Genomic DNA, 27,701 nt, shown 5'->3' with positions numbered 1-27,701 from the left:
GGGCAGTTTGCTCAACCCTAAGCACAAGATGCTCAGACCACTGACAGGAGTGACAGTATGACTGCATCCGGGGGAATATCTTTACCAAGACCCTGAATTTATAACAGCTCTAAAAGATGAACACATTGATAGCACACCTGGCCACTTAAAACACACAAGCAGCAACTTGCATAGCATATCCCAGATCTCCCAGTAACTGGCATCATGTCCGGACTGCTTATGCATTAGATGTCAGGGGTGAATGTGAGGGTGTAAGGATGAAGGGGTGAGTGAGTGTGCCTGTGCCTGCTGTGTGTGTCTGTGCCTTGGTGTGCATCTGTGTCCTGGTGCATGTGCGTGCGCATGCGCGTCTGTGTGTGTGTGCCTGTGCCTGTGCCTGCCTGTGTGTCTGTGTCTGTCTGTGTGCCTGTGTGTGTGTCTGTGTGTGTGCATGTGCATCTGTCTGTGTGCGCGCGTCCACATGTGTGTCTGCATGTGTGTGTGTCTGTTTGTATGTCTGTGTGAGCGTGTGTGTGCGCACGTGTGTGTGTGTGTGCGTGTGTTTGTGGGCAAGGGTTTGTGTGTGTGGTGAAGGGTCTGTGTGTGTGTGTGGTGAAGGGTCTGTGTGTGTGTGTGGTGAAGGGTCTGTGTGTGTGGGGAAGGGTCTGTGTGTGTGTGTGGTGAAGGGTCTGTGTGTATGTGTGTGGTGAAGGGTCTGTGTGTGTGGTGAAGGGTCTGTGTGTGTGTGTGGTGAAGGGTCTGTGTGTGTGTGTGGTGAAGGGTCTGTGTGTGTGTGTGGTGAATGGTCTGTGTGTGTGTGTGGTGAAGGGTCTGTGTGTGTGTGTGGTGAAGGGTCTGTATGTGTGTGTGGTGAAGGGTCTGTGTGTGTGTGTGGTGAAGGGTCTGTGTGTGTGTGTGGTGAAGGGTCTGTATGTGTGGTGAAGGGTCTGTGTGTGTGTGTGGTGAAGGGTCTGTGTGTGTGTGTGTGTGGTGAAGGGTCTGTGTGTGTGTGTGTGTGGTGAAGGGTCTGTGTGTGTGTGTGTGTGTGTGGTGAAGGGTCTGTGTGTGTGGTGAAGGGTCTGTGTGTGTGTGGTAAAGGGTCTGTGTGTGTGTGTGGTGAAGGGTCTGTGTGTGTGTGGTGAAGGGTCTGTGTGTGTGAAGGGTCTGTGTGTGTGGGGTGAAGGGTCTGTGTGTGTGTGTGGTGAAGGGTCTGTGTGTGTGTGTGGTGAAGGGTCTGTGTGTGTGTGTGGTGAAGGGTCTGTGTGTGTGTGTGGTGAAGGGTCTGTATGTGTGTGTGGTGAAGGGTCTGTGTGTGTGTGTGGTGAAGGGTCTGTGTGTGTGTGTGGTGAAGGGTCTGTATGTGTGGTGAAGGGTCTGTGTGTGTGTGTGGTGAAGGGTCTGTGTGTGTGTGTGTGTGGTGAAGGGTCTGTGTGTGTGTGTGTGTGGTGAAGGGTCTGTGTGTGTGTGTGTGTGTGTGGTGAAGGGTCTGTGTGTGTGGTGAAGGGTCTGTGTGTGTGTGGTAAAGGGTCTGTGTGTGTGTGTGGTGAAGGGTCTGTGTGTGTGTGGTGAAGGGTCTGTGTGTGTGAAGGGTCTGTGTGTGTGGGGTGAAGGGTCTGTGTGTGTGTGGTGAAGGGTCTGTGTGTGTGTGTGGTGAAGGGTCTGTGTGTGTGTGGTGAAGGGTCTGTGTGTGTGGTGAAGGGTCTGTGTGTGTGGGGTGAAGGGTCTGTGTGTGTGTGGTGAAGGGTCTGTGTGGTGTGTGTGGTGAAGGGTCTGTGTGTGTGGTGAAGGGTCTGTGTGTGTGTGTGGTGAAGGGTCTGTGTGTGTGTGTGGTGAAGGGTCTGTGTGTGTGTGTGGTGAAGGGTCTGTGTGTGTGTGTGGGGCAAGGGTTTGTGTGTGTGTGTGTGTGGTGAAGGGTCTGAGTGTGTGTGGGGCAAGGGTTTGTGTGTGTGTGTCATTGATGCGGACAGCATTTGATACCCATCTCTATTTGCCCTTGAACTGAGTGTCTTGCTCGGCCATTTCAGAGAGCAGTTAAGAGTCAACCACATTGCTGTGGGTCTGGAGTCACATGTAGGTCAGACCGGGTGATGATGGCAGATTTCAATCTCTAAAGACCATTGGTGAACCAGATGGGTTTTTACACAATCGATGATGGTTTCATGGTCACCATTACTGAGACTAGCTTCATATTCCAGATTTATTAACTGAATTCAAATTTCACCAGCTGCTGTGGTGAGATTTGAACCCATGTCCTCAGAGCATTAGACTGGGCCTCTGGATTACTAGTCCAAACCCACAGCCACTACCGCCTAGGACAAGGGCAACAGATAGATGGGAACGCCACCACCTGGAAGTTCCCCTCCAAGCCACTCAACGTCCTGACTTGGAAATATATCGGCCGTTCCTTCACTGTAGCTGGGTCAAAATCCTGGAACATCCTCCCTAACAGCACTGTGGGTGTACCTACACCACGCGGACTGCAGCGGTTCAAGAAGGCAGCTCACCACCATCTTCTCAAGAGCAATTAGGGATGAGCAATAAATGCTGGCCCAGTCAGTGACACTCACACCCCGTGAATGAATAAAAAAAATTCTGTGCCACCGTCTCCCCTGTGTATGTCTCCGTGCAAGGGTGGGTGTGTGTGTGCATGTGTCGCGCATGTCTGTGTGTGCCTGTGTGCTTGTGTGGCGCGAATGTCTGTTTTGTTTGTCTATGTGTGCATGTGTGTGTGTCTATATGTGCCTGCGTCTGTGTGTGTGTCTGCGTGTGTCTGTGTGTGCCTGTGTGTCTGTGTGTGCCTGTGTGCGTCTGCGTGCATGCGCATCTGTCTGCGTGTGCTTATCTCTGCGCGTGTGCGCGCGCGTGTGTCTGTGTCTGCATGTCTGCATCTGCATGTGTTTGTTTGTTTGTGTGTGTATGTGTGTGCACGTGTCTGTGCAATTGTGTCTGTGCGTCTGCATGTGTGTCTGTGTGTGGTCGTGGGCCTCTGTCTGTGTGTCTGTGTGTGTCTCTGCATGTCTGTGTCTGTCTGCGTGTCTGCATGTCTGTGGGCGTGTGTTTCTGTGTCTGTGAGTGTATGTCAGCGTGTGTGTTTGTGTGCGCGTGTGTGTCTGTCTCTGAGTCTGTGTGTGTCTGGGGAGTGTCTGCGTGTCTGCGTGTATGTGTCTGTGTGTGTGTGCATGTGTGTGTGCACGCGTGTCTGTGTGTGCGCATCTGTGTATGCGTGTTTCAGTGTGTGCGGGTTTCTGTGTATGCGTGTGTGTGTGTGTGTGTGTGTCAGTGTGTGTTTCCATGTGTGTGTGTGTGTCTGTCTGTGTGTGGGCGTGGGCCTCTGTCTGTATGTGTGTGTGTGTGTGTGTGTGTGTGTGTCTGTGTGCGCGCGAGTGTGTGTTTCTGGGTGTGTGTGTTTGTGTCTGTGTGTGTGTATGGGCATGCGTTTCCGTGTGTGTGTGTGTGTAGTGTGTGTGTGTCTGCGTCTGTGTCTGCGTGTGTGTGTGCGTGTGTCTGTTTGTGTGTGTGTCAGCATTTGTTTGTGTATGTGTGTGTGTTTCTGTGTGTGTCTGTGTCTGTGTGTCTGTCTCAGTGTGTGTCTGCATCTGTGTGTGTGTGTCTGTGTGTCAGCATGTGTTTCTGTGCCTGCATGTGTTTGTGTGTGTGTCGGCGTGTGATTGTGTGCGAGTCTGCGTGCGTGTGTCTGCATGCATGTGTCTGCGTTTGCGCATGTGTGTATCCGCGTATGTGTGTGTATCTGCGTGTGTGGTGTGCGTGCGTATGTGTGTCAGTTTGTGTGTGTGTCAGCATGTGTTTGTGTGTGTGTGTGTATGTGTGTGTTTGTGTGTGTGTCTATGTCTCTGTGTGTCTGTCTCAGTGCGTGTGTGTGTGCCTATGTGTCAGCGTGTGTTTCTGTATCTGCGTGCGTGTGTGTGTGTGTGTGTGTGTGTGTCTGCACGCGTCTGTGTGATTGTGTCTGTGCGTCTGTGTGTGGGCGTGGGCCTGTGTCTCTGTGTGTGTGTGTGTGTGTGTGTGTGCGCGCCTGTGCCTGTGTGTCTGTATCTGTGTGTGTCTGCATGTGTGTCTTTGTCTGTGTGTGTGCCTGTGTCTCTGTGTCCGTGTGTCTGCGTGTGTGTCTGCATATCTGTGTGTGTGTTTGTGCATGGATTAATGCTCAGACCCACCGGTTTCACAAACAATTTAAAGAACAATCTGAGAAGGAGCCTGTGATGAGCCACTGGGAGGCCCTGTAGCTGAAGGAGCTGTTACTCATCAAACTGTCCAACGTCAAAGGATGTGACTGAATATGGCACATTCCTCCATGGTCACCCATACATATCGATGTTTAATTCCTATTGCAACATAAACACTAACTCTGCTTACAATATACTTACTGCACAACAACTGAATGGCATCCATCACGGAACCAAAGCAATTTTTGACCTTTACTCATAATGATTCAGACCCTCTGAATCACTTCGAACAGTCACATACATCAATCAACAGAGTATTGGAGTTCAAACACACCCACACCTAATTACAACTGGAGCTGCTCACTGCACACACCCACCAGCCCGGCACACCCGCCAACCCGACAGCTTGGCATGCCCGCCACGCTCGCCAACCCGGGACGCTCACCAGCCCGGCACGCTCAACAGCCCGGCACGTCCGCCAACCCGGCACGTTCGACAGCCTGGCACGCTCACCAGACTGGCACGCTCGACAGCCCGGCACGCTCACCAGCCCGGCACGCTCGACAACCCGGCACGCTCGACAGCCCGGCACGCTCACCAGCCCGGCACGCTCATCAGCCCGGCACGCTCATCAGCCTGGCACGCTTGACAACCTGGCACGCCCACCAACCCGGCACGCTCGACAGCCCGGCACGCTCGACAAACCGGCACGCCTGCCAACCCTCGACAGCCCCGCACGCCCGCCAACCTGGCACACCCGACAGCCCGGCACACTCGACAACCCGGCACGCCCGCCAGCCCGGCACGCTCACCAGGCTGGTGCATGGCACACAGACCCCTCATATTTCAAAATAATGTGCCAATGACATTTAAAGATTGGATGACCAAAACTGCACCTACCCTGTGTCAGCTGAGTGGGTTCTTTTACCGGAAGCCCGTCCATTGTGCAGCAGTTTCCACAGGGGTACAGCATGATTAGCCCCTTTCTATTTTCGATGTAGCAGTGCTCAGCTGCCACGTCTTCCCCTTGTAATATAATGTCCTGAGGTACTGGAGCATCGTCAGTGCCAATCCTGGTCTTACCTGAGAATCAAATACAAACCATTAGATTGGGGGCAATTGGTCGGAAATTCTCAATCCAGGTGCCAGGATGTAATGATGGTGCTGAGACGATTTCTCAGCTCGTCAATATTGTCTCAAACACATCTTGGACACGTGTTCCAACTACCATTCCATAGCACTGACCTCCTGAGTTTGTGATAGAACGTACAGAACAGAAACAGGCCATTCAGCCCAACTGGTCCATGGTGTTTACACACAAGCCTCCTCTCACCTTACTTCTTCTCAGCCTATCACCTGATCCTTCTATTCCTTTCTCCCTCATCTCCTTCCCTAGTTATCCCAATATGCTATTCACCTCATCTACTCCCAGGTGGCCATGAGTTCCAATGCCTCACCGTACTCTGAGTGAAGAAGTTGAAAGCATTCAGTTGGATGCAGCATGATGTTGGTGCTATGAACTCAACCACCATGTCAACTATTCCAAGAAAATGAAGAATTAAGAAACACCGTTGATTAATATTGGGAGAGATGTGCAACAATGTGCATTTATATAGCACCTTTAGTGTGGAGAGATGCCCCAAGGTGCTTCACAAAGGGGTAATCAGACAGAAATGGGTGCCAAGAGAAAGAGGGAAATATCAGAACTTCGCCAAAAAGGTGGATTTTCGAGAGGTGGAGTGGTTTAGGGAGCATTTTCCAGGGCAATAGGGGCCTAGAGGCTGAAAGCATGGAAAAGACTGGGATTGCACAACAGGTGAGAGTCAGAGGTACAGAGAATTTGGAGGAGGGGATGGAGTGATAGAGTTAGGGAGAGATGAGACCAAGCAGGAATGTAAACATGAAGACAGACTAACCCAGCCGTTGGGTTGGAAATTCTCAAGAGTCCTTTGGATCCTTCAATTCCAAGTTGATCGACAAGCTCCCTATACCCCCGTGGGATTCACAGGCAGATGTTCCGTCCCCTCCCCCCACCATATTTCAATATAAACACAGAGGTCACTTAGGCCTCAGAATAAACAGCCAAAACAAGAGCTGATGTAAATTGGCATCTCTCCTGAACTTTCTTCACGTTGTGTCTTGTGTATAGTTTATCCAGTTTCAGTGACAGGGGTGTGCTACAGATCTTCATGTAAACCCTTCCATTGGGTTTACACTGAATCTCTAAGCCACAGAAAGAGATGACAGAACAATCTGTTAATATCTCATGTGGACGAGAACACACGTCATATCATTTTCCTTCCTGGCTGGACTCATCTGCTATTTTTACATCAAAACATTTGGAATCATGCAAGGTTAGAAAAACTGCAGTCATACTTATTTTCTAATTCAATATTGTTAGCACTATCTCTGAGCTATCTGTATTTATTAAAACAATGCCAGAAGTAAAAATCAGTTCGGACCGGTACTCATATTTCCCAGTTTTTACTGTTTTTTCCTTCTGGGATATCTATCTATTTTCAATCATTACCTCTTGCATACTGTTACATCTGGAGCGAAGATCAAGTCGATGATTAATGTCAAACCACGATTCAGTTTGGATATTGCACAAATCTTCAATGGGTATCGTTCTTCATTCTGATCACTGAGGTTGTTTACAGCAGAGAGAGAGAGAGAGACACACACACACACACAGACACACACACACAGAGACACACACACACACACAGAGACACACACACACAGAGACACACACACACAGAGACACACACACACAGACAGAGACACAGCGAGAGAGAAAGAAGAGCAGGCTAGCCTTCCTGCTGCCCAAGTTAATCAAACGGAGAGAAACTCACAACAAGCAGAGCAGCTTATTGTACTTCTCAGCTGTTAGAGCCACAGCTGATGAACAGGAGTTGGGACCCAGCTAGCTGGCTCTCCCCTCCCTAACCCAGGGGACATGACCTTAATTGTAGTCCCCTACCTCCGTCCTGTCTGCACTGAGGCAACTCAGCACAGGGCAGGGATTAAACTCATCAGCCTGCTCAGCTCTGTTGATCTGCAGATTTTAACTGATCGCCACTTCCAGCAGTTTAACTGAAGATGAACCTTAAACTGGGTGATGCTGGCAATGGTCTTGTTATCGAATGGCAGGCAGTCAAACCTCCAGGAATATGGTCAGTCAGAGAGGGCCAACTGTGCTTGGTCAGTTCACACCCAGGTTTCAGTTTTATTACAGAATGAACACATTCTCTTTAACAATACCCCACGTGGACATTCTCTTTGACTCTTTCTGCTACCACTGGGTTCTCCAGTGATCACCAGAGCTCAGCATGTCTTATTAACTAATCACAAGAAAAAACAAGGAAACAGCAAAAGCCTTGAACAGGTATTTTGTGCCTGTCTTCACTGTGGAAGAAAATAAGTATGACTGCATTTTTTCTAACCTTGCACAATTCCAAACGTTTCGATGTAAAAATAGCAGATGAGTCCAGCCGGGAAGGAAAATAATATGACGTGTGTTCTCGTCCACGTGCGATATTAACAGATTGTTCTGTCAACTCTTTCTGCGGCTTAGAGATTCAGTGTAAACCCATTGGAAGGGGTTACAGGAAGATCTGTAGCACGCCCCTGTCACTGAAACTGGATAAACTATACACAAGACACAACATGAAGAAAGTTCAGGAGAGGTGAAGAGGAGGGAGAAACTTAAAATAATCACCATCACCAGGGAAAAGGTGCTGGGAAAACAATTAGACCCAAAGGTTGACAAGCCCCCAGGACCAGACGGCCTGTACCCTAGGGTCTTAAATGAAGTGGCTGAAGAGGCAGTGGATGCATTGGCTATAATCTTCCAAAATTCATTGATTCTGGAAGGGTTTCAGAGGATTGGAAAACTGCAAACAACTTCATTCAAGAAAGGAGGGAGCAGAAAGCAGAAAACTACAGGCTAGCCTAACATCTGTGATAGGAACATTGCCCAAATCCACTATTAAGGAGGTTATAGCAGGATACTTAGAAAATCATAATTTGATCAGGCAGAGCCAACATGGTTTTGTGAAAGAGAATCATGTTTAACTGATTTATTAGAGTTCTTTGAGGAAGTAACAAGCAAGGTGAATGAAGGGGAACCTGTAGATGTGTTTTACTTGGATTTCCAAGGATTTGATAAGATGTCACATCAAAGGTTACTACACAAGATAAGAGCACATGGTGTCGGGGGCAACATATTAGCATGGATGAAGGATTGGTTAGCTAGCAGGAAGCAGAGAACAGTGACAAATGGGTCTTTCTCTGGTTGGCAAGCTGTAACTAGTGGAATGTCACAGGGATCAGTGCTGGGGCCTCAGCTATTTACAATCTATATCAATGGGCAGAATTTTAAACCTCGCAGACAGGCGTGTGCCCGACACGATCGGGCGTAAAATAGCGTGAGAAGACTTCGGGCGAGCGTCCCAACGTCATCCCACACACGCGCAACCTCCAGGTCGGCGGGCACCCGCGGGTGTGAGAGCCGTGACCACCATCAATTAAAAGGCTATTTAAGGCCATCAAAAACCCAAATCAATCCCGATTTTACACTCATCCCACAGGCAAAACGGGCAGGTGGGCAGCCCACACTTTGCAAAACCTCATCCACGGTCAGGATAAAACAGGTCAGCGGCATTGCTGGTGTGAGTAGTGAGGAGTTTGGTCGATAGTTTGCTGAGGTTGCTTATTGGTACTTGGCAGCTTCATCTCTGTTCTGAGCTTCATTCCTAGCATTTCCAGGCTTAATTTCAGGGCTCATTGGTGTCTCCAAGGCCTCTGAAGGTTTCAGGCCATGTAGACCCTTCCAGGTATCAGACAGCCTTCTGTTACCCTGAGAATGGGGATTGTGGTCTCTGCTGGAGGTACCTCCTCTGAGGAGGAAGAGAGGGGCTGAAGGGGGAGGAGGCCAGGTGTCCCAATGCAGCTTCCAGGGGAAGGACCTGTGGGAGGAGAGGTGCAGGTACAAGGGGCGCAGGGCCAGCAGGAAGCCCAAGGCAGAAGGGGCCACAGAAGATGCCACTATCCTGCTGCCAGGGTTTACAGGCGGCAATGCAGCTACCTCAATATGTCGGAGGTGCAGAGCTGAAGGAGGCTCCACCTCCCAAGGGAGACAGTGACCTCCATTTGTCAGATGATTGAGCCTGAGATCAGTTCCGACTGTGTGGGTGGACACCCCATGCCAGTGGCTCTGAAGGTCACAGTGGCCCTCAACTTCTATACTTCCGGCTCTTTCCAGGGCTCAGTGGGTGATCTGTGTGGAGTCCCCCAATCAGTTGTCCACAGCTGCATCAAGCTGGTGACAGAAGCTCTGTTCAGGCAGGAACTGACCTTTATTCTTTACCGTTCAGACGAGGTCAGCCAGGCTGAGCGAGCCAGAGGTTTCACGGCCATTGCTGGCTTCCCCTGTGTCCAGGGTGCTATAGACTGTACACATGTGGCCATCAAGGCGCCAGCAGGTGAGTCCGGTGCCTTCGTCAACAGGAAGGGCTTCCACTCCATGAACGTGCAGATAGTGTGTGACCACAGGATGCTGATTCTGCAAGTCTGTGCAAGGTACCCAGGCAGCTCCCATAACGCTTACATCCTCAGACACTCCCAGGTGCCGAGGCTCTTCAGTGCTCCAGCCAACTGGATAGATGGCTGCTGGGTGACAAGGGCTATCCCTTGAAGAGGTGGCTCATGACGCCTCTCCACCATCCAATAACAGAGGCAGAGAAGCGTTACAATAGGAGTCATGCCTCCACGAGGGCGGTGATAGAGAGGACCATAGGTCTTCTCAAGATGTGCTTCCGATGCCTGGACCATTCATGGGCAGCACTACAATACCCCCCAGAGCGGGTATCACTGATAGTGGTTGCATGCTGCACTCTCCACAATCTGGCACTGGCAACGGGGACCCACTGGAGGAAGAGGATTTTGAGGCAGCTCCACAGGCCACAGAGGATGAATCCAGTGGTGAGTCAGTAGAGGAGCACGGTGAGGAGAATGCTGAGGGTGTGGAGGCAGACCTCTGTATCCTCCAGGGAGGCAGGGACACCAGGGACGCCTTGATCCAATGCTCCTTCAGCTAGGCTGCCAAAGATCAGCTTCCACCTCACGCCAGGGCTGTCTCCTCCATCCCGGGTGTCTGAAATGACCCTTTCATTTGAACCCAAAGTCCACTCAGTTCCTGTGCAATAAAGTTTACAGCCACTCACGTCCAGCATTACATACTGGCGTACCCTGCAGCAAAAAAATAAAAAAGGTGAAGCATACTCAGGCCATTACAACAAAAACACAATTTATCTCATTTTGACAATCCAAACAAATTAACATCACCTCCTCTGGTCTTCATTCCCAGACCAGTAAACATAAACAAAACATTACACAATAGAAGATCACCCGTGACCAGTCTCTCTTGTGCTCATGGTGCCTTAAACTTATGTTTGCCAATGCTACATCTTGGTGCCACTCCCCCCTCGCTGGCAGCGGTATTGGGGACAGCTGCTGACGCTGCTGTCTTGTTGGCCTTGATGACCTTGGTGGGCGTCCTCTGGCCAGTGGAGCCTGTGCTGGCCCCACCTGGGAGGGAGCAGCCAGTGTCACACTTGGCATCTCCCCAGTCACCGCAGCCTCATCGGAGGCCACGGTCACTGGCAGAGAGGCGGAGGAGCTGCTGCTGTCATGCAGAGCGCCCTGAGAGGAGCCGCAGAAACAACAGGCAGCTCATGCGCCAACGTGAGGTCGCTCTGGACCTCCCTGCTCACCATTGATGGACGGGTACCTAGCTGGGATACTGGGTGCTTCATCCATCTCCCACACGGACACTGGCCATCTGAGGTCAGTGCCTGTGTGAGGGTTTGCAGGTCGGGGCACAACTCCAGAGACCCCTGATTCTGTCCCTGGAGCTGCCTCTCCATGACAGTCATCACTCTCTCAATGGAGGAGGCAGTGCGCTCGGCCATGAGGGTCAACACAGTGCTCACGCTCCACATGGACTCCTCCACAACGGAGACCATGACATGCAGACCTTCATGGATCTCCGCCAGATCCTCTCGCACATCTCGCTGGACATCCAGCACCTGCCGCCCAATGGACGACTCCAGAGGCCCATCATCAGCCTTCGACTCAGCACCGCCCTGGTCCCCAGCAGCCCTCCGACTGCCAGCGCCCTGGGCACTCTCTGCCTCTACCTGCTCCTCAAGCGAGTGTGAAGTGCCCTCACCGCTGTGCTCCATCATTCTAGCTGAAGATCTAACACCCACCGAGGTGCTGGTATCTGCCCTGGTGCCTGGTTCAGAGAGCCACAGGTGCAGCTGAAGCCCTGCGGTCCTCTGGAGTCAGGGGTGGCTCTCCAGGGTCCTGCGATTGAATGCGTGATGGTGAATCATAGAGAGAACAACGACATGTTATTAGTTAAAGTCATCACACTGTCACTGTGGATGCCAGGCTCCCTGGTGAGACAATGGGGATCTGCATCATGGTGTCTTCGTCTTTCAATGATCAGTGGGGACTCCAGTTTTGAAGCTCCCATCCACGATGAGCCTACACAAGAATGTTTGCACCTCCGAAACTCTCACATCTGTGCTCTGCACTCTGACCTTTGCCTGACACCCCAGCCTCTCTGTGGCTGGTTGACCGGGGTGCGTGACACCTCTCCAGGTCTAAGGTGTCCTGCTCGAATCTGGATAGGACTAGGAGGTTTGGGGGGCCTCCGTCTGTCCGTGACCTCTCAATGTTGTTCTGGGCCGTCTTCTCCTGAAAGGACAGTGGAACATTGATTAGTCCACCCTCTACCTGCAGCGCCATTGCAGCCTGGCCAACCCCACCTGAGGAACACCTCGCAGGGCACATCCAAGTCCTGGCCCTCGAGCCGCAAGGTACTCAGTCCAAGCAGCCAGGGCTCACCCCCTTGGCCAGCTCCAGCGTCAGTGACAGTTGGCGCTCAGACTCTAGCACCACTGAGCTCCATGGGGGTATGGCCAGTCCATAACACTCCAACACACTGATCCATACCAACGCGGTACTCACCCTCCCCGAGGGGAGCAGGCCGTTGAACCTTTTGTGGCACTGCACCCATGTGCACCGCACAACGTCGTGGCTGCTGACCTGCACTGCCACCTCCTCCCAAGCTGTATTTGTCAGGTGCGGTGGCCTCCTCCATCCGTCCCTGGGGATGAGGGTGTCCCTCCTGGCAGCCACCTCCTCCAGGAGGACCGCGAGGAACTCGTCTGAAGACCGGGGCTGGGGGCTGAGTGCCCACCTGACCTGCCCTCCCGCCTGGCATCTCCGGCTGTATTTGAGGCCATAACTTCGGTCTTCAGAACGCTGCAGTTATGTTCTTCCCTGGCAGCCTTCATGGAGATGCCTGTGCCGTTTTTAAACCAGCCGCCCGGCCCTTCCCGACCATTGGGAAGACATGTTTCAAGCTGTGCGGGCCTTAATTAGCCAGCCAGTGTGAAATCGCGGTCAGGGCCGATGGCGGGAGGGGGCCTGTTTCTCGACCAGTTCTGGGCCCGCCAATCACACGTGCCCGCCATGGGTAACATTCAGGCCAATCACTTGGATGAGAGGACCAAATCTATCGTAGCTAAATTTGCCGCTGACACCACAATAGGTAGGAGAGTAATTTGTCAGGAGAAGCAACGTGTCTGCAAAGGGATATAGACAGGTTCAGTGAGCGGGCAAAAATTTGGCAGGTGGAGTATAATGTGGGGAAATGTGAACTTGTCAACTTTGGCAGGAAGAATGGAAAAGCAGCAAATTATTTAAATAGAGAGGGTTACAGAACTCTGAGGTACAGAGGGATCTGGGTGTCCTGGTACATGAATCACAAAAAGTTAGTATACAGGAACAGCAAGTGATTAGGAAGGCAAACAGAATGCTGTTGTTTATTGCAAGGGGAGTGGAATATAAAAGTAGAGATGTTTTGCCACAGTTGTACAGGGCATTGCTGAGACCACATCTGGATTACTATGTACAGTTCAGGTCTCCTTATTTCAGAAAATATATAATTGTGTTAGAGGCAGTTCAGAGAAGTTTAAGAATAAGAGATCTCCCTTTTAAGGTGGAAATGAGAAGAAACTGCTTCTCTTGGAAGGTCATTGGTGTGTGAAATCCTCTTCCTCAGAGAGCAGTGGAGGCTGGGTCATTGAATTTATTCAAGGCTGAGTTAGACAGATTTTTCATAGATAAGGGAGTCAAGAGTTATGGGGGGAGCTGAGAGGAAAGTGGAGTCAAGACCACAGCCAAATCAGCTGTGATCTTATGGAATGGCAGGTTCGAAGGGCCGAGTGGCCTACCCCTGCTCCTAAGTCCTGAGTTCCTATGTTCCTAAAGATGATCGATAGTAATTGAAAATGAGTACCATTGCTTTATATTCTAAAACATGTCAGCACATTCGAGATTGCTGCTCTGTGTAAGCCAGGTGGATAACGAACATTAGTAGGGAGTTTCTAGCTGGCTGTTCCATACCTTCGTTTATCGGCAGCAGTGTAATAGCGATACTGAGTCGACCACGACCCAGACTCACTAAGTGAGGTCTCTCCGACTGCATCTTCAAGCCTTTTCCAATATCAATGATATCCAATGATGCGCTCTGTAAATAAACCCAAATCCAATGTCACTTCCAACAAAGGTCTGCATTTACATAGTACCTTTCCCTATCTCAGGACACCCCAAAAGCTTTACAGCCAATAAAGCACCTTTGAAGTGACACATGTTCTGAAGCTTCCCATCTTGCACTCATCAGGACAAATGTAAGAATGCCAAATTTCAAACAATCACAACAATTTATACCACAGAAGAAAAAGATGCTGATTGATTGGTATGAGTCGACTTCCCAACCAATCAGCACCCTTTTTTCCCTGTGGTATAAATTGTTGTGATTGTTTGAAATTTGGAATTCTTGCCTTTGTCCTGATAAGTGCAAGATGAAAAGCTTTGGCATCATATTTCTCCATTCGGCAATACTTCTGAAGTGTAGTCACTGCTGTAATGTAGGAAACCAGGCAATCAATTTGTGCACAGCAAGCTCCCACAAGGATAATGTGATAAGAGACCAGATAATTTATAATAGTGATGTTGGTTGAGGGATAAATATTCGCTAGGTCGCTGGGGGAGACTGCCTTGCTCTTCTCCCATTAGTGCCATGGGATCGTTCATGTTCACCTGAGAGGACGCACAGAAATCAGTTTAATGCAGGTGCCGCAGGCAAGTAGGGAGGCTAATGGAATATTAGCCTTTATCACTAGAGGATTTGAGTACAGGAGTAGCGAAGTCCTGCTTCAATTGTTTAGAAGCTTGGTTAGACAGCACCTGGAGTATTGTGTGCAGTTTTGGTCCCCTTACCTCAGAAAGGATATTACTGCCATAGAGGGAGTGCAAAGAAGGTTCACCAGACTTGTTCCGGGGATGGTGGGACTATCTTATGAAGAGAGATTGGGGAAACTGGGCCTGTATTCTCTAGAGTTTCGAAGAATGAGAGGTGATCTCATTGAAACCTACAAAATACTTAAAGGAATAGACAGGATAGATGCAGGTAAGATGTTTCCCCTGGTTGGAGAGTCTAGAACCAGGGGCCACAATTTCAAAATAAGGGGGAAGCCACTTAGGACCGAGATGAGGAGAAATTTCTTTACTCAGAGGGTTGTGAATCTTTGGAACTCTCTACCCTAGAGGGCCGTGGAAGCTCAGTCATTGAGTAATGTTTAAGGTAGAGATTGATGGATTTCTGATTAACAATAACGTAAAGGGTTAGTGTGGGTAAAAGGCATTGAAGTGGTTGATCAGCCATGGTCATATTGAATGGTGAAGCAGGCTCAATAGGCTGAATGGTCTTCTCCTGTTCCTATGTTCCTAATGCTTCAACTGAAAGATGGCACCAGATGTGTCAGCCCAGATTATGAACTCAAGTGTTTCATTTGCCAGGCTGCAGGGGGAGGGGGCCATTGTCTTTTGCAATAAGGTGCTGGCTTGCACTGTGTGCACAGAGTTGTTGCAAACATTTAAAGTGAGCTGGAGGAGGTTTGGGAGTCGGGTGGGGGGGGGGGGGTGGGGGGGGGGGGGGGGGGGGGGGGGGGGTGTGGGGTGGCGGTGTTACCTCACATTAAGACCCGTTCACACATCACCCTGGCGGTCACTGACTTACATTGGTTCCCACACCTTGATTTTAAAATTCTCATTCTCCTGTTCAAATCCCTCCACGGCTTCGCAAGAATACCAATAGAAGAGGAAAACAACAATTTATACTGTATGAGAAGAGAGTGCTGATTGGTTGGCAAGTGGCGTTGCCATGGTGAATGCACCACTGATGTTGACTGATAGTTAACTGCCAAGCATTGTTTGAAATTTAAACCAGGTAGCTTGACCCCGATTGGTTAAGGCAATATCCTGAGGAATGAGTCAGCGAATGGCTGACACTTGTTTTGTTTAGCTGAAACAGGCACATTGTGTGTACATGTTCTTTCTGTCTGCAAAGAACAAGATCCTGTGTATTAATATATGTAGCTACCAATACATGTCAATGCACCACACAGAGCCCGACTGACAATATTAAATTGGTTGTCAGCGTAATTCTTAGCACACAGAGGATTATTTAGCAAATGTTGCCCAATCGCGGAATCACATCTAATGTTGGACACTGTGTTTTGAGTTTTGCAAGCACGGGCTGGTTGGGTAGAGTTTGTACCTTGCCCATTGTGACCAGCAGCTGGGACATGGTGTTTGATATGATTCACCAGTCTTTGGAACGTGTGGCCTACATAACTAGCATCACACTGACACTGAAATTCATATACCACATTACTCATTTGTGTGATAGGCTGAATGTCTTTTTGGCTTGACGGCAGCATCCTGTTAGTGGCGAATACCACTCGTGTTGCTACTGCATAGTAGCAGCGTGAAACAGCTAGCTTCATCTGTTGCTCAAATTTTTGAGATACCTTCCCCGTCCAGGGTAATCTGAAGTAGACTGGGCACTTTTCAGGGCCGGAAGTGACTGCCTTAGGCCTGTTCACGAGTTTGCGTGATATATAGCATGAAATGATCTGATTAGGGTAGCCATTATCCTGCAGGATGTCTTTGATGCCCCTATTTCAGCATCAAGCTTGCATGGTAAGGAAATGGCTTGAGGCCTAATTACAAGGTTGTCGATAAACCAACCTTATAGCGTGTGGAACTGTAAGAATCCCAACGAGTCTATTGACCTGTCTGACACTCACATGTAACGTGAATATCTTGCAGCATGTGAGACCTAAAGACCCACCCAGACATACATATCAGTAACAAAAACAGAATTACCTGGAAAAACTCAGCAGGTCTGGCAGCATCGGCGGAGAAGAAAAGAGTTGACGTTTCGAGTCCTCTGCTGAAGGGTCATGAGGACTCGAAATGTCAACTGTTTTCTTCTCCACCGATGCTGCCAGACCTGCTGAGTTTTTCCAGGTAATTCTGTTTTTGTTTTGGATTTCCAGCATCCGCAGTAGTTTTTTATTTTTATACATATCAGTAAACCTGACAAAGGGATGGGAAAAGTCATGCTTAACAAGCATGGCTATATCAAAAAAACGCACCCCATTCTCAATGACAGGTCCAAATTCGTATCCATTGGACCTGCCGCTCAACATGACCAGACCTTGCTTGAAAGTAAGCTAAGAAAACGCTTGCTGGACTTGTGTATGAGCGATGAGCTGCGTGATACACATGGCAGGGTTCGTCCTCACTGTTCACTACGTCCGCATATGTATGGGCTGCACAAGACACACAAAAGTGATGTCCCTCTACACCCCATCTTAACTATGACCAGTTCTCCACCATGTGAATTGGCCAAATGGTTGGGTGAAAAGTTCTGACCAAGTTTTCCACATACACGGTGAAAGACTCCACATTTGCGCAGGGCATACAGGACTTGCATATTTATAGCAATGCTGAGTCCATCTGCTCATTTGACATTGCTAGCCTATCCACCAATGTTCCACTTAAGGAGGGCATAGATATTTGCGCAGCAGCACTATATCATGGCGTACGAGACCCACCACCATTGCGTAATCAGTATTCATTGAACTTATGAACTCGACAATCATACACTTGAATTCAGTTTTAATGACATCATATATGCCCAAATAGATGATGTTGTCATAGGATCCCCTCTAGGCCCAGCTCTCACAAACATCTTTGTTGGGCTCAATGAGAAATGTGTCTTCGATGGAAATGTGTCTTTCATCCTAGCCTCCTACCCCTCACATATTTCTGATATCTGGATAATTCATTTGCTATATTTAAATCTGCAGCTGCATGTAACAATTTCCTTACCTGTCTTAATGGGCTCCATCCTGCGCTAAAATTCACCTTTGAAATGGAGCAGTCAAATGAACTCCCCTTCCTTGATATATTAGTTGAGAAATCTTCCAGGGGGTTCTCTACCACAAGCCTACCTTCATTGGTCAATATTCACATTGGGATTCTTATAGTTCCGCATGCTATAAGATTGGTTTATCGACAACCTGTTAATTACAAGGTGAAAAGCCTAGACACTAAAGAAATGGTTCACATCCCCAGCTCCTATTAGCCGTAATCTGCTTCACTATTCCTGGCCACAGTGGACCGAGCTTTCAGAAACGTCAACTCTGGGTTCCCCACTCCACCACCAAAAGTGTGGTCTGCATGTTCAGTGAAGTTATAAAATCAGGGAAGGCTACAGCACAGAAGGAGGCCCATTGTGTTCATACCAGCTCTCTTTAAAAGCAATGCAACTCACCCGTCCTTTCCCCTGTAGCCCTACAAATTTTTCCACTTCAGACAATGATCCAATTCCCTTTTGAAGCCCTTATTGCATCTGCTTCCACCCCATTCTCAGGCAGTGCATTCCAGGTCCTAACCTCTCGCTGCGTGAAAAAACTTTACCTCATGTCAATGTTGTTAAATCCATGGTTCTCGGCCGCTCTGCCAATGGGGAACAGATTCTCCTTTTCTATTCTGTCCAGGCCTCTATCAAGTCTCCTCTCAAACTTCTCTTCTCTGAGGAGAACAGCTCCAGTTTCTCCAACCTATCCACGGAATGCAAAGTCTATCAGCCCCGAAATCATTCTTGTGAACCTTTTCTGCAGCCTCTTGAGTGCCTTCCCATCCTTCCTAAGGTGGGGTGCCCGGAATGGGACAAAAAACTCCATTTGAGGCCAAACCAGTGTTTTATATAAGAAACTCTCAGCTATTACTCAACACGAGGCTTTCCAATATACTTGGGGAACAATCATAAGCAGTGTTGAATGCTACTCTGTCTTATGGTTTCCTTTAATTGTGCATCTGATCAACCGCGTAATTCTCAACAGGAGACACTCACTTTCAGTATCTCTGTATCGTTCTTTGATACCTCCTTTTCTTCCAATTCATTTTCAGTTTCAGACTTTCCCATTTCCTGGATGTTTACAAAACAATGAATATTCAAGTTTTAGTAAAACAGGCCCAGACAACAGAATATCTTAGAATCAGAGAATTATACATAAGAACTAGGAGCAGGAGTAGGCAATTCAGCCCCTCGAACCTGCCCCACCATTCATTACGATCATGGCTGATCTCATTTCAGTCTCAACTCCAATTTCCTGCCCTCTCCTCGTAACCTTTCAACCCGTTACTAATTAAAAATCTGTCTATCTCCTCCTTAAATTTATTCAGCGTCCCGGCATCTACTGCACTCTGAGGTAGCGAATTCCACAGATTCACAACCCTTTGAGAAAAGTAATTCCTCCTCATCTCTGATTTAAATCTACCACCCCTTAGCCTAAAACTATGGCTTCTTGTTCTAGAATACCCCACAAGGGGAAACATCTGCTCCACGTCTACTTTGTCTATCCCTTTAGCATCTTGTATACCTCAATTAGATCTCCTCTCATCCTTCTAAACTCTAGCGAGTATAGGCCTAAACTTCTCAACCTCTCCTCATAAGACAAGCCCCGCATCTCTGGAATCAATCTAGTGAACCTCCTCTGAACCGCCTCCAGTGCAACTACATCGTTCCTCCAGTAAGGAGACCAAAACTGTGCACAGTACTCCAGGTGCGGTCTCACCAATGCCTTGTATAGTTGCAACAACACTTCCCTATTTTTATACTCTATTCCTTTAGCAATAAATGCTAAAATTCCATTTGCCTTCCTTATTACCTGCTGTACCTGCATACTAGCTTTCAGCGATTCATGCATGAGGACACCCAGATCCCTCTGCACTAAAGCATTCTGAAGTTTCTCTCCATTTAAATAATAAGTCGCCTTTTTATTCTTCCGACCAAAATGGATAACCTCACACTCATCCACGTTAAACTCCATCTGCCAACCTGTCCATATCCATTTGTAAATTTCTTATTTCTTCATTGCAACTTACTTTCCCACCTATTCTGGTGCCATCTGCAAATTTAGCTATAGTACCTTCAATCCCTGAATCCAAATCATTAATATAGATTGTTTAGGAGGAGGCCATTTAGCCCATGGTGCTTGTGCTGGCTCTTTGACAGAGCTATAATTAGTCCCCCTCCCGTACTCTTAGTCCTGTGAGTTCTTTTTCCTTTTTCAAGTAAATCTCCAATTTCTTCCAGAAAGTTACAATTGAATCTGCTTCCATCGCCCTATCAGATTGTCCATTCGAGATCACAATGACCCGCTGCGTAAATTCAATTCTTATCTCCTCCCACGTTCTTTATCGCAATTGCTTTAAAGCTGTGCCTTCTGGTTACCAACCCTTCTGCCACTGGAAACAGTTTCTCATTACTTACTCTGTCAAAATCCTCCATAGTTTGGAACTTTTCCGTCAAATTCCTCCTTAACCTACCCTGCTCAAAGGAGAACGATTCCAGCTCCTGCAGTCTCACCATGCAACTGAAGTCTCTTATTCTTGGTTCCATTCCAGTAAATCTCCTCTGCACCCTCTCTAAGGCCTTGACATCCTTCGTTAAGTGCAGTGCCCAGAATTGGATACAATACTCCAGCCTGAGGCCTACTGATTTAGAGTAGAAGACAGCAGTCCAAGACTCGGGCAATTGGACTGACCATTATGGAGAGGTGATGTGATTGGACTGACGTTCCTCAGGAACTACCCACAAAATGTTTATGTCCTCTGAAAATTGTTAGGAGAAAAACAGAAGTTGGAATAGGGACAGGAATCACCCTAGTGAACTGTCTCCAATGCAAGTATATCCCTCCTGAAAGAGGTAAAACAGGCAACTGTGCAGACCCCACGGAAGGGCCAGCTCTTGCCTCGAGGCCTGCTGTTAGGTTTAATAGGACTCTTGGCTCCTTGTGTTAATGAGCCACTCATTATAACTGGTTATAATGCTTACACACAAGCCTGAAGGAATAACAACAACCTGCATTTATATGCCACCTTTAAAATCGTAATATCTCCAAAGGCCCTTCACAGGACTGTTATCAAACATCGAGCCACACAAACAGACACTGGGATAGATGGCCAAAGGCTAGGTCAAAGAGGTGGGTTTTAAGGAACGTCTTAAAGGGGGGAGAGAAAAGCACAGAGGAATAGGGACAGATCTTTCTGAGTTTAGGAGCTAGACAGCTGAAGGGCTGGCTGCCAGTGGGGGTGGTAGAGAAAATGGGGGAGGCAGTTTGGAGGAGTGCAGAGATCTCAGGAGTGTAGATCCAGAGAAGACTACAGAGTGAGGGAGGGCTGAGGCCATTGAGGGGAGTGCAGGGGGTTTTTTAAAACATGGATGAGAATTTTGACACAATGTTTGTTAAATTGGAGATGTAACAGTGACTGTGTGTTTGCTGCGGTGTGTCACTGTTCAAATGGCTCCACGGACTGCTCCCTCCCTCTGTAACTCCTCCAGCCCTATCTGCCTCCGAGATCACTGTTCTCCTCGAATTCCAGTCTTGTGCGTTCCTGATTTCCTTCGCTCCACGATCGCTGCCCGAGTCTTCAGACATTGTGGCCCCAAGTTGTGGGGCCTGAGGGCCCTGTAGGCCCTAAGCCTGAGAGCTTCTTAAACCTCTCTGCCACCCTTTCTCTCAATCACTTTTTAAAAAACTCTCCTTAAAACCTGCCACTTTGACCAAACTTCGACTCCGCATGTTCTCCCTTTGTTGTCAATTTATTTTCATTATGCTCCAACAAGGGCCATGGCGCTATATAAATGCAAGTTGCTGTTGATTTGAACGGCCAGGCAATGATATCTAAACACTTTGAATCGGAGTCATACAAGCAATCCACTTGTGCAAACAGTTAAGGATCTTCACTCTCCAGCCATCCGAATGGGCCCATGGAAAAGGCTTCAACGTTAATTGAACATGCAGATCTGGCCTTTAGTTGATCTGGAGTGAAGTCATTTGGCATCCTGTGCGAATTGATGCATTGCTGGCTGGGTTACTTAGTCACATTCGTTACAAATCACTTCAAGGGACGAAGTCGCTCCTTTTGGCAAGTCCAGCCGAGCTGGCTAAGGGACAGCACTCATCCCACGTATTCCAGCCCCTGGAATTCTGCCACCGTCAAACTCGGCCCCTCTCTGGAATGTGCTCAGACAAAACCATGAGACAACAGCAAACACCTCTCATCAGAAATCACACAATGCAGGGCTTGAACTTCAGCCAGTTCAGCAGAGCTCAGCCAAGTTAGTGACAGAGTGAGGATTATACATCCCCGAACCTCCGTGTTATATGAGAGTGTAGGGGTGAGGTTAATGCAGCTGTGATTCTCTATTGGAAGCTGCTCATCTGACAGCAGCCCAGAATCTGCCTTAAAGCCGAGTTTGACAAATAACCCACTGATACTTAATGTCCTGGCAATGATATTCCTACAACAGCCACCATTATCAAAGCTGTTGGGAAATGATAAAAGAAATTGACAATCCCTTTAGCATTGAATCACACACCCAGAGATGTTTACAATCGTGTGACTATTCATTGCTGGAGCAATTCAAAACTAATCCCACTGCCCCACTCTCTTTCCATATCCCTATATCAATCCCAAACTAATCCCACTGCCCCACTCTCTTTCCATATCCCTGTATCAATCCCAAACTAATCCCACTGCCCCACTCTCTTTCCATATCCCTGTATCAATCCCAAACTAATCCCACTGTCCCACTCTCTCTCCATAGCCCAGTATCAATCCCAAACTAATCCCACTGTCCCACTCTCTTTCCATATCCCAGTATCAATCCCAAACTAATCCCACTGTCTCACTCTGTCTCCATAGCCCTGTATCAATCCCAAACTAATCCCACTGACCCACTCTCTCTCCATATCCCTGTATCAATCCCAAACTAATCCCACTGCCCCACTCTCTCTCCATATCCCTGTATCAATCCCAAACTAATCCCACTGTCCCACTCTCTCTCCATAGCCCTGTATCAATCCCAAACTAATACCACTGTCCCACTCTCTCTCCATATCCCTGTATCAATCCCAAACTAATCCCACTGTCCCACTCTCTCTCCATAGCCCTGTGTCATTCCCAACCTAATCGCACTGCCCCACTCTCTCCATAGCCCTGTATCAATCCCAAACTAATCCCACTGCCCACTCTCTCTCCATAGCCCCGTATCAATCCCAAACTAATCCCACTGCCCACTCTCTCCTCATTCCTGTATCAATCCCAAACTAATCCCACTGTCCCACTCTCTCCCCATAGCCCTGTATCAATCCCAAACCAATCCCACTGTCCCACTCTCTCTCCATAGCCCTGTGTCATTCCCAAACTAATCCCACTGCCCAACTCTCTCCATATCCCTGTATCAATCTCAAACTAATCCCACTGCCACACTCTCTCTCCACATCCCTCTATCAATCCCAAACTAATCCCACTGTCCCACTCCCTTTAGCCCTATATCAATCCTAATCTAGTCCTACTGCCCCACTTCCTTTAGCCCTATATCTTCCTCTGATTCAAATATTTATCCACTGTTCCTTTAAAAGACGCATAGCTCTCTGCCTCAACCACTCTAGGTAAAAACATTCCATGTTCAAACAACTCTTTGTGTAAAGACGCTTCTCCTAATCTCTCTCCTTGCTCTTTAAGTCACAACATTAATTTGAAGCACCATTGTCACTGACTAGGGGCACCTAGAGAATCTGTCATTCCCTGTTCACTCTATCATGATTTGAAAACCTCAAGTCAATCTCCTCTTTACCTTCTTTGATCCGTAGCATAAGGGTCTGGCACATACCCTTAACGTGGGACTGAGTACAGTACCGCCCACACAGTGATGTAAGATGACACATGACCCAGGCCTAGGGTCAGTGTGGTGTTGAGCAGAAACGTGTTAAGACATAGGTATAAAGATAGTTCCTTGCCTGTGCCTTTTACTGCATATATATAGTTACAAGTATTAAAAAATAACTTGGTGTTAATATACAGAAGGCTACAAAGACTTCCCTAACAGACACATTGTGTAACCAACACCATCCCAACATGATCAAGTTGAAATAGTCCCTAGTTTCTCCAGCCTTTCTTCATAACTAGGGTTTCTCATCCTTTCATCATGCTGGTTAATCTACACTATACACTCTCCATCACTTACATCACAATGGGAGCCCCAAAAGTGCGCACAATGCAAATTAATCCCACCCATTAAAAATGGCCGCACCTGTACATCCATTGTCTTTGTCTTCAAGGTTTGTCCGTTGAGCTCCATTGGGCCTCTGGTGTCTGGTGGGCGAACAGACTTCTCCTTATTTCAGTCACTCTCAAGCTTCCGCTGCCTGTTGGCAAAGAGAGATTGAGAACACTCAGCTGGAGCAAAGTGCTTCTTACAGTTGGCACGCTAGAAATGGAGACAAAAACTCTTGCAGGAAGGGCTTTGAGAGCAGTGAAGGGAACGTAGGCAAGGTTTACTGTGTCTGCCCTGTCTCAACTGCTCATGACTTCCTGCCCAATCTCTTTACTGGATCGAAAATGGTAGGCGAGGGAATTGTGCAATCCTTTGATGCCTCCAGGAATTGAATAGACCCCATGTACAGGTTTTAACCTCTTCTTTTCTACTCCGCTCCAGTTGGAGTATTGGGAGTAACCCTTGGCCCAGTGGTGTCACTCTCACCTGACTCCGCTTGTGCACCAAGGTCCCACTCCAGAGACGAGTGAATAATTCAGGCTGATGTGACAATGCAGTACTGAGGGAATGCTGCACTGCAAGAGGTGCCGTTTTTCAGATAAGGCATTAAACGAAGGGCCCTTCTGCCCTCTCAGACCAACTCTGTAATGGCACTGTTTGAAGAAGCGCAGGGGGGTAAACCCTCATGCCCTGGGCAATATTTATTCCTCAGCCAAGATCACTAACATTTCTGTGAATATGTTGACTGCCAGATGTCCAACATTCCAACAATGACTCCACTTCCAATGTATTTCACAGTGTTTGAAGTGCTTTGGGATGTTCTGAGCTCATGAAAGGCTCTATAGAAATGACGGTTCTCTCTTTAAGTGCCCTTCTATAGGAAGGCTAGGAAAGCAATGGTAAGGGCCCAGTGAGGATTCACCAGGGAAGGAGTCACAGTTAGGAAGAGAGACCTGCGACATTAGGGCTTTTAACACCAGAAACGAGGAGGAGAAGGGAGCTGATCTGATAGAGGCCCTGAAGGTTACATAGGATTCAACATGAAGTCAATGGGGGTTGGCTGTTTCCATTGCTCGACAGAATGTTAATGAGGGGGCACCAACTTAACCACAAAAAGAGGAGGTTTACACCGTGATTTGGTGGATTGTGGAATGCTAGGCCACAAAATCAATAAGTAATTTTTAGGAACAATTATATAGTTGGTGAGGAGGAGCCTCCACTGCTCTCTGGGGAAGATAATTCCATAGACTAACGAAAAAAAATTTCTCCTCATCTCAGTCTTAAATGGGAGACCCGTTATTTTTAAACTGTATCCCCGGTTCTAGTCTCTCCCACAAGGGGAAACATCCTTTCAGCATCCACCCTGTCAAGTCCCTTCAGGATCTTATATGTTTCAATAAGATCACATCTTATTCTTCTAAACTCCAATGGATACAGGCCCAGCCTGTCCAACCTTTTCTCATAAGATAACCCCCTCATCCCAGGAATCAGTCGCGTGAACCTTCTCTGAACTGCTTCTAATGTAATTCTATCCATTCTCAAATAAGGAGACCAAAATTGTGCACAGTGCTCTACATGTGGTCTCACCAAGTCCTTGTACAACTGTAGCAGAAACATCCCTACTTTTATATTCCACTCTCCTTGCAATAAACGACAACATTCCATTTACCTTCCTAATCACTTGCTGCATCTGCATACTAACTTTTTGAGATTCATGTACCAGGACACCCAGATCCCTCTGTACCTCAGAGTTCTGCAATCTCTCTCTATATAATTAATTTGCTGCTTTTCTAATCTTCCTGTCAAAGTGGAAGAGTTCTCATTTTCCCACATTAAACTCTATTTGCTAATTTTTTGCCCACTCTCTTAAACTATCTAAATCTCTTTGTAAACTCTTGATGTCCTCTTCACAACTTACTTTCCTACCTATTGTGTCATCAGTAACTTTAGCAACCATATGGTCGGTCTCTCCACCTAAGTCATTGATATGGATTGTAAATAGTTGAGGCCCCAGCACTGATCCCTGTGATGCTCCATTTGTTACATCTTGCCAACCCAAAAGTGACCCATTTATCCCTACTCTCTGCTTCCTGTTAGCCAACCAATCCTCTTTCCATGCTAATATGTTACCCCCGAAACCATGACCTCATAACTCACAGCAAGTCCCGTTCCCCTATCACCCTTGTGCTCTTTGACCTACCCTGGCTTCTGGTCAAGCAATGTCTTGATTTTAAAATTCTCGTCCCTGTTTTCAAATCCCTCCTTGGCCTCACCCCTCCCTATCTCTGTAATTTACTCCAGCGCTACGACCCTCAGATATCTGCCCGCATCTAATTCTGGCCTCTTGTGCATTATCAACTTTAATTGGTGGGCATGCCTTCAGTTGCCTAGGTCCCAAGTTCTTCAATTCCCTCCCTAAACCTCTCCACCTGCATTGCTCCTTTAAGACAATCCTTAAAGCTTAAAATAATGCTCAAAGTCAGGCTTTGTTTTATAGTGTTCCTGTGAAGCACCTTAGGAGGTTTCATTACATTAAAGGTGCTATATAAATTGTTGTTGCAGTGTATGGAGAGTGAGGGGGAAAGTGGAATATTAAAGGGTATTGGAGTGAGATGGAGAGTGAGGTTAGACTGGGTGGGATATTAAAGTGTGAGGGGAGTGAGGGGGAGAGTGGGGTGAGACTGGGTGAGTCACTAAAGGGTGTAGGGAGTGCACGGGAGAGTGGGATTAGACTGGGCAGGATACTAACTTGTGCCGGGAGTGAAGGGCAGAGTGGGATTAATTGGGTGGGATATTAACGGGTGCTGGAAGTGAGTGGGAGAGTGGCATTAGAGGGGGTGGGATATTAAAGCGCATAGGGAGTGAGGGGGAGAGTGGGATTAGACTGGGTGGGATATTAAAGGGTATGGGGAGTGAGCTGGAGAGTGAGGTTAGACTGGGTAGGATATTAAAGGGTGTGGGAAGTGAGGGGTAGAGTGGGATTAGACTGGGTGGGATATTAAAGGGTGTGGGGAGTGAGCTGGAGAGTGAGGTTAGACTGGGTGTGGTGTTAAAGGGTGTGGGGAGTGAGAGGGAGAGTGCGATTGGACTGGGTGGGATATTAAAGGGTATAGGGGGTGCACGGGAGAGTGGGATTAAACTGGGCGGGATACTAACGGGTGCCGGGAGTGAAGGGCAGAGTGGGATTAATTGGGTGGGATAAAGAGTGTCGGGAGTGAGAGGGAGAGTGCGATCAGACAGGGTGGGATATTAAAGGGTGTGGGGAGTGAGCGGGAGAGTAAGGTGAGGTTGGGTGGGATATTAAAGGGTGTGGGGAGTGAGCGGGAGAGTGAGATTAGACTGGGTGGAATAATAAAGGGTGTGGGGAGTGAGTGGGAGAGTGAGATTAGACTGGGTGGAATAATAAAGGGTGTGGGGAGTGAGCGGGAGAGTGAGATTAGACTGGGTAGAATAATAAAGGGTGTGGGGAGTGAGCGGGAGAGTGAGATTAGACTGGGTGGAATAATAAAGGGTGTGGGGAGTGAGGGGGAGAGCAACAACTGACCTATCCTTGTGCTGAAATCCTCCCACGGCCTCTACAATCTCCTGCTGCCCTGAAGCCCTCTGTGTTTCTCGAATTCAGGCCTTTTGCACATCGCTGATTTGCATCACTCTTCATCGTGCCCTCCACTGCCTTGTTCCTGAACTCCGGAATTCCCTCCCTAAACCTTTCCCCCACCCCACCTATCAGTTTTTTAAATCATTCCTCCTTAACCAAGCTTTGGGTGACCTGTACAAACATTCCCTTCTGTGGTTCATGGTGAATTTTTGATCTCATACTTTAAAGGGTCTATGTAGAAGCCAAAAGCAAAATACTACAGACGCTGGCAATCTGAGACAAGCATAGAACATTCTGGAAAGGCTCAACAGATCATCCAGCATCTATGGAGGGAGAAACAGGGTTTTTTCCGGTCTGGGGCCTTTCATCAGAACTGAGG

At 48.1% G+C, this 27,701-nt stretch overlaps 1 protein-coding gene across 1 annotated transcript in view; it reads right to left on the bottom strand.

The window, feature by feature from the left end:
- phldb2b (pleckstrin homology-like domain, family B, member 2b) overlaps positions 1–27,701 on the bottom strand; it is a 224,653-nt gene that overhangs the window by 165,983 nt on the left and 30,969 nt on the right. The window contains exons 3-6 of the mRNA XM_078559568.1: positions 23,761–23,875; positions 18,511–18,585; positions 13,647–13,770; positions 5,064–5,246 (exon numbers count right to left, since the gene is read on the bottom strand). Coding sequence (XP_078415694.1) covers positions 5,064–5,246; positions 13,647–13,770; positions 18,511–18,585; positions 23,761–23,808 — 430 coding nt within the window. The 5' untranslated portion in view covers positions 23,809–23,875. The remainder of the gene's footprint in view (positions 1–5,063; positions 5,247–13,646; positions 13,771–18,510; positions 18,586–23,760; positions 23,876–27,701) is intronic.

This window comes from Cetorhinus maximus, chromosome 16, assembly GCF_964194155.1.
Source record: "Cetorhinus maximus chromosome 16, sCetMax3.hap1.1, whole genome shotgun sequence".
In the NCBI taxonomy this organism is placed as follows: Eukaryota; Metazoa; Chordata; class Chondrichthyes; order Lamniformes; family Cetorhinidae; genus Cetorhinus; species Cetorhinus maximus.
This window is presented reverse-complemented; position numbering and strand designations above follow the sequence as displayed.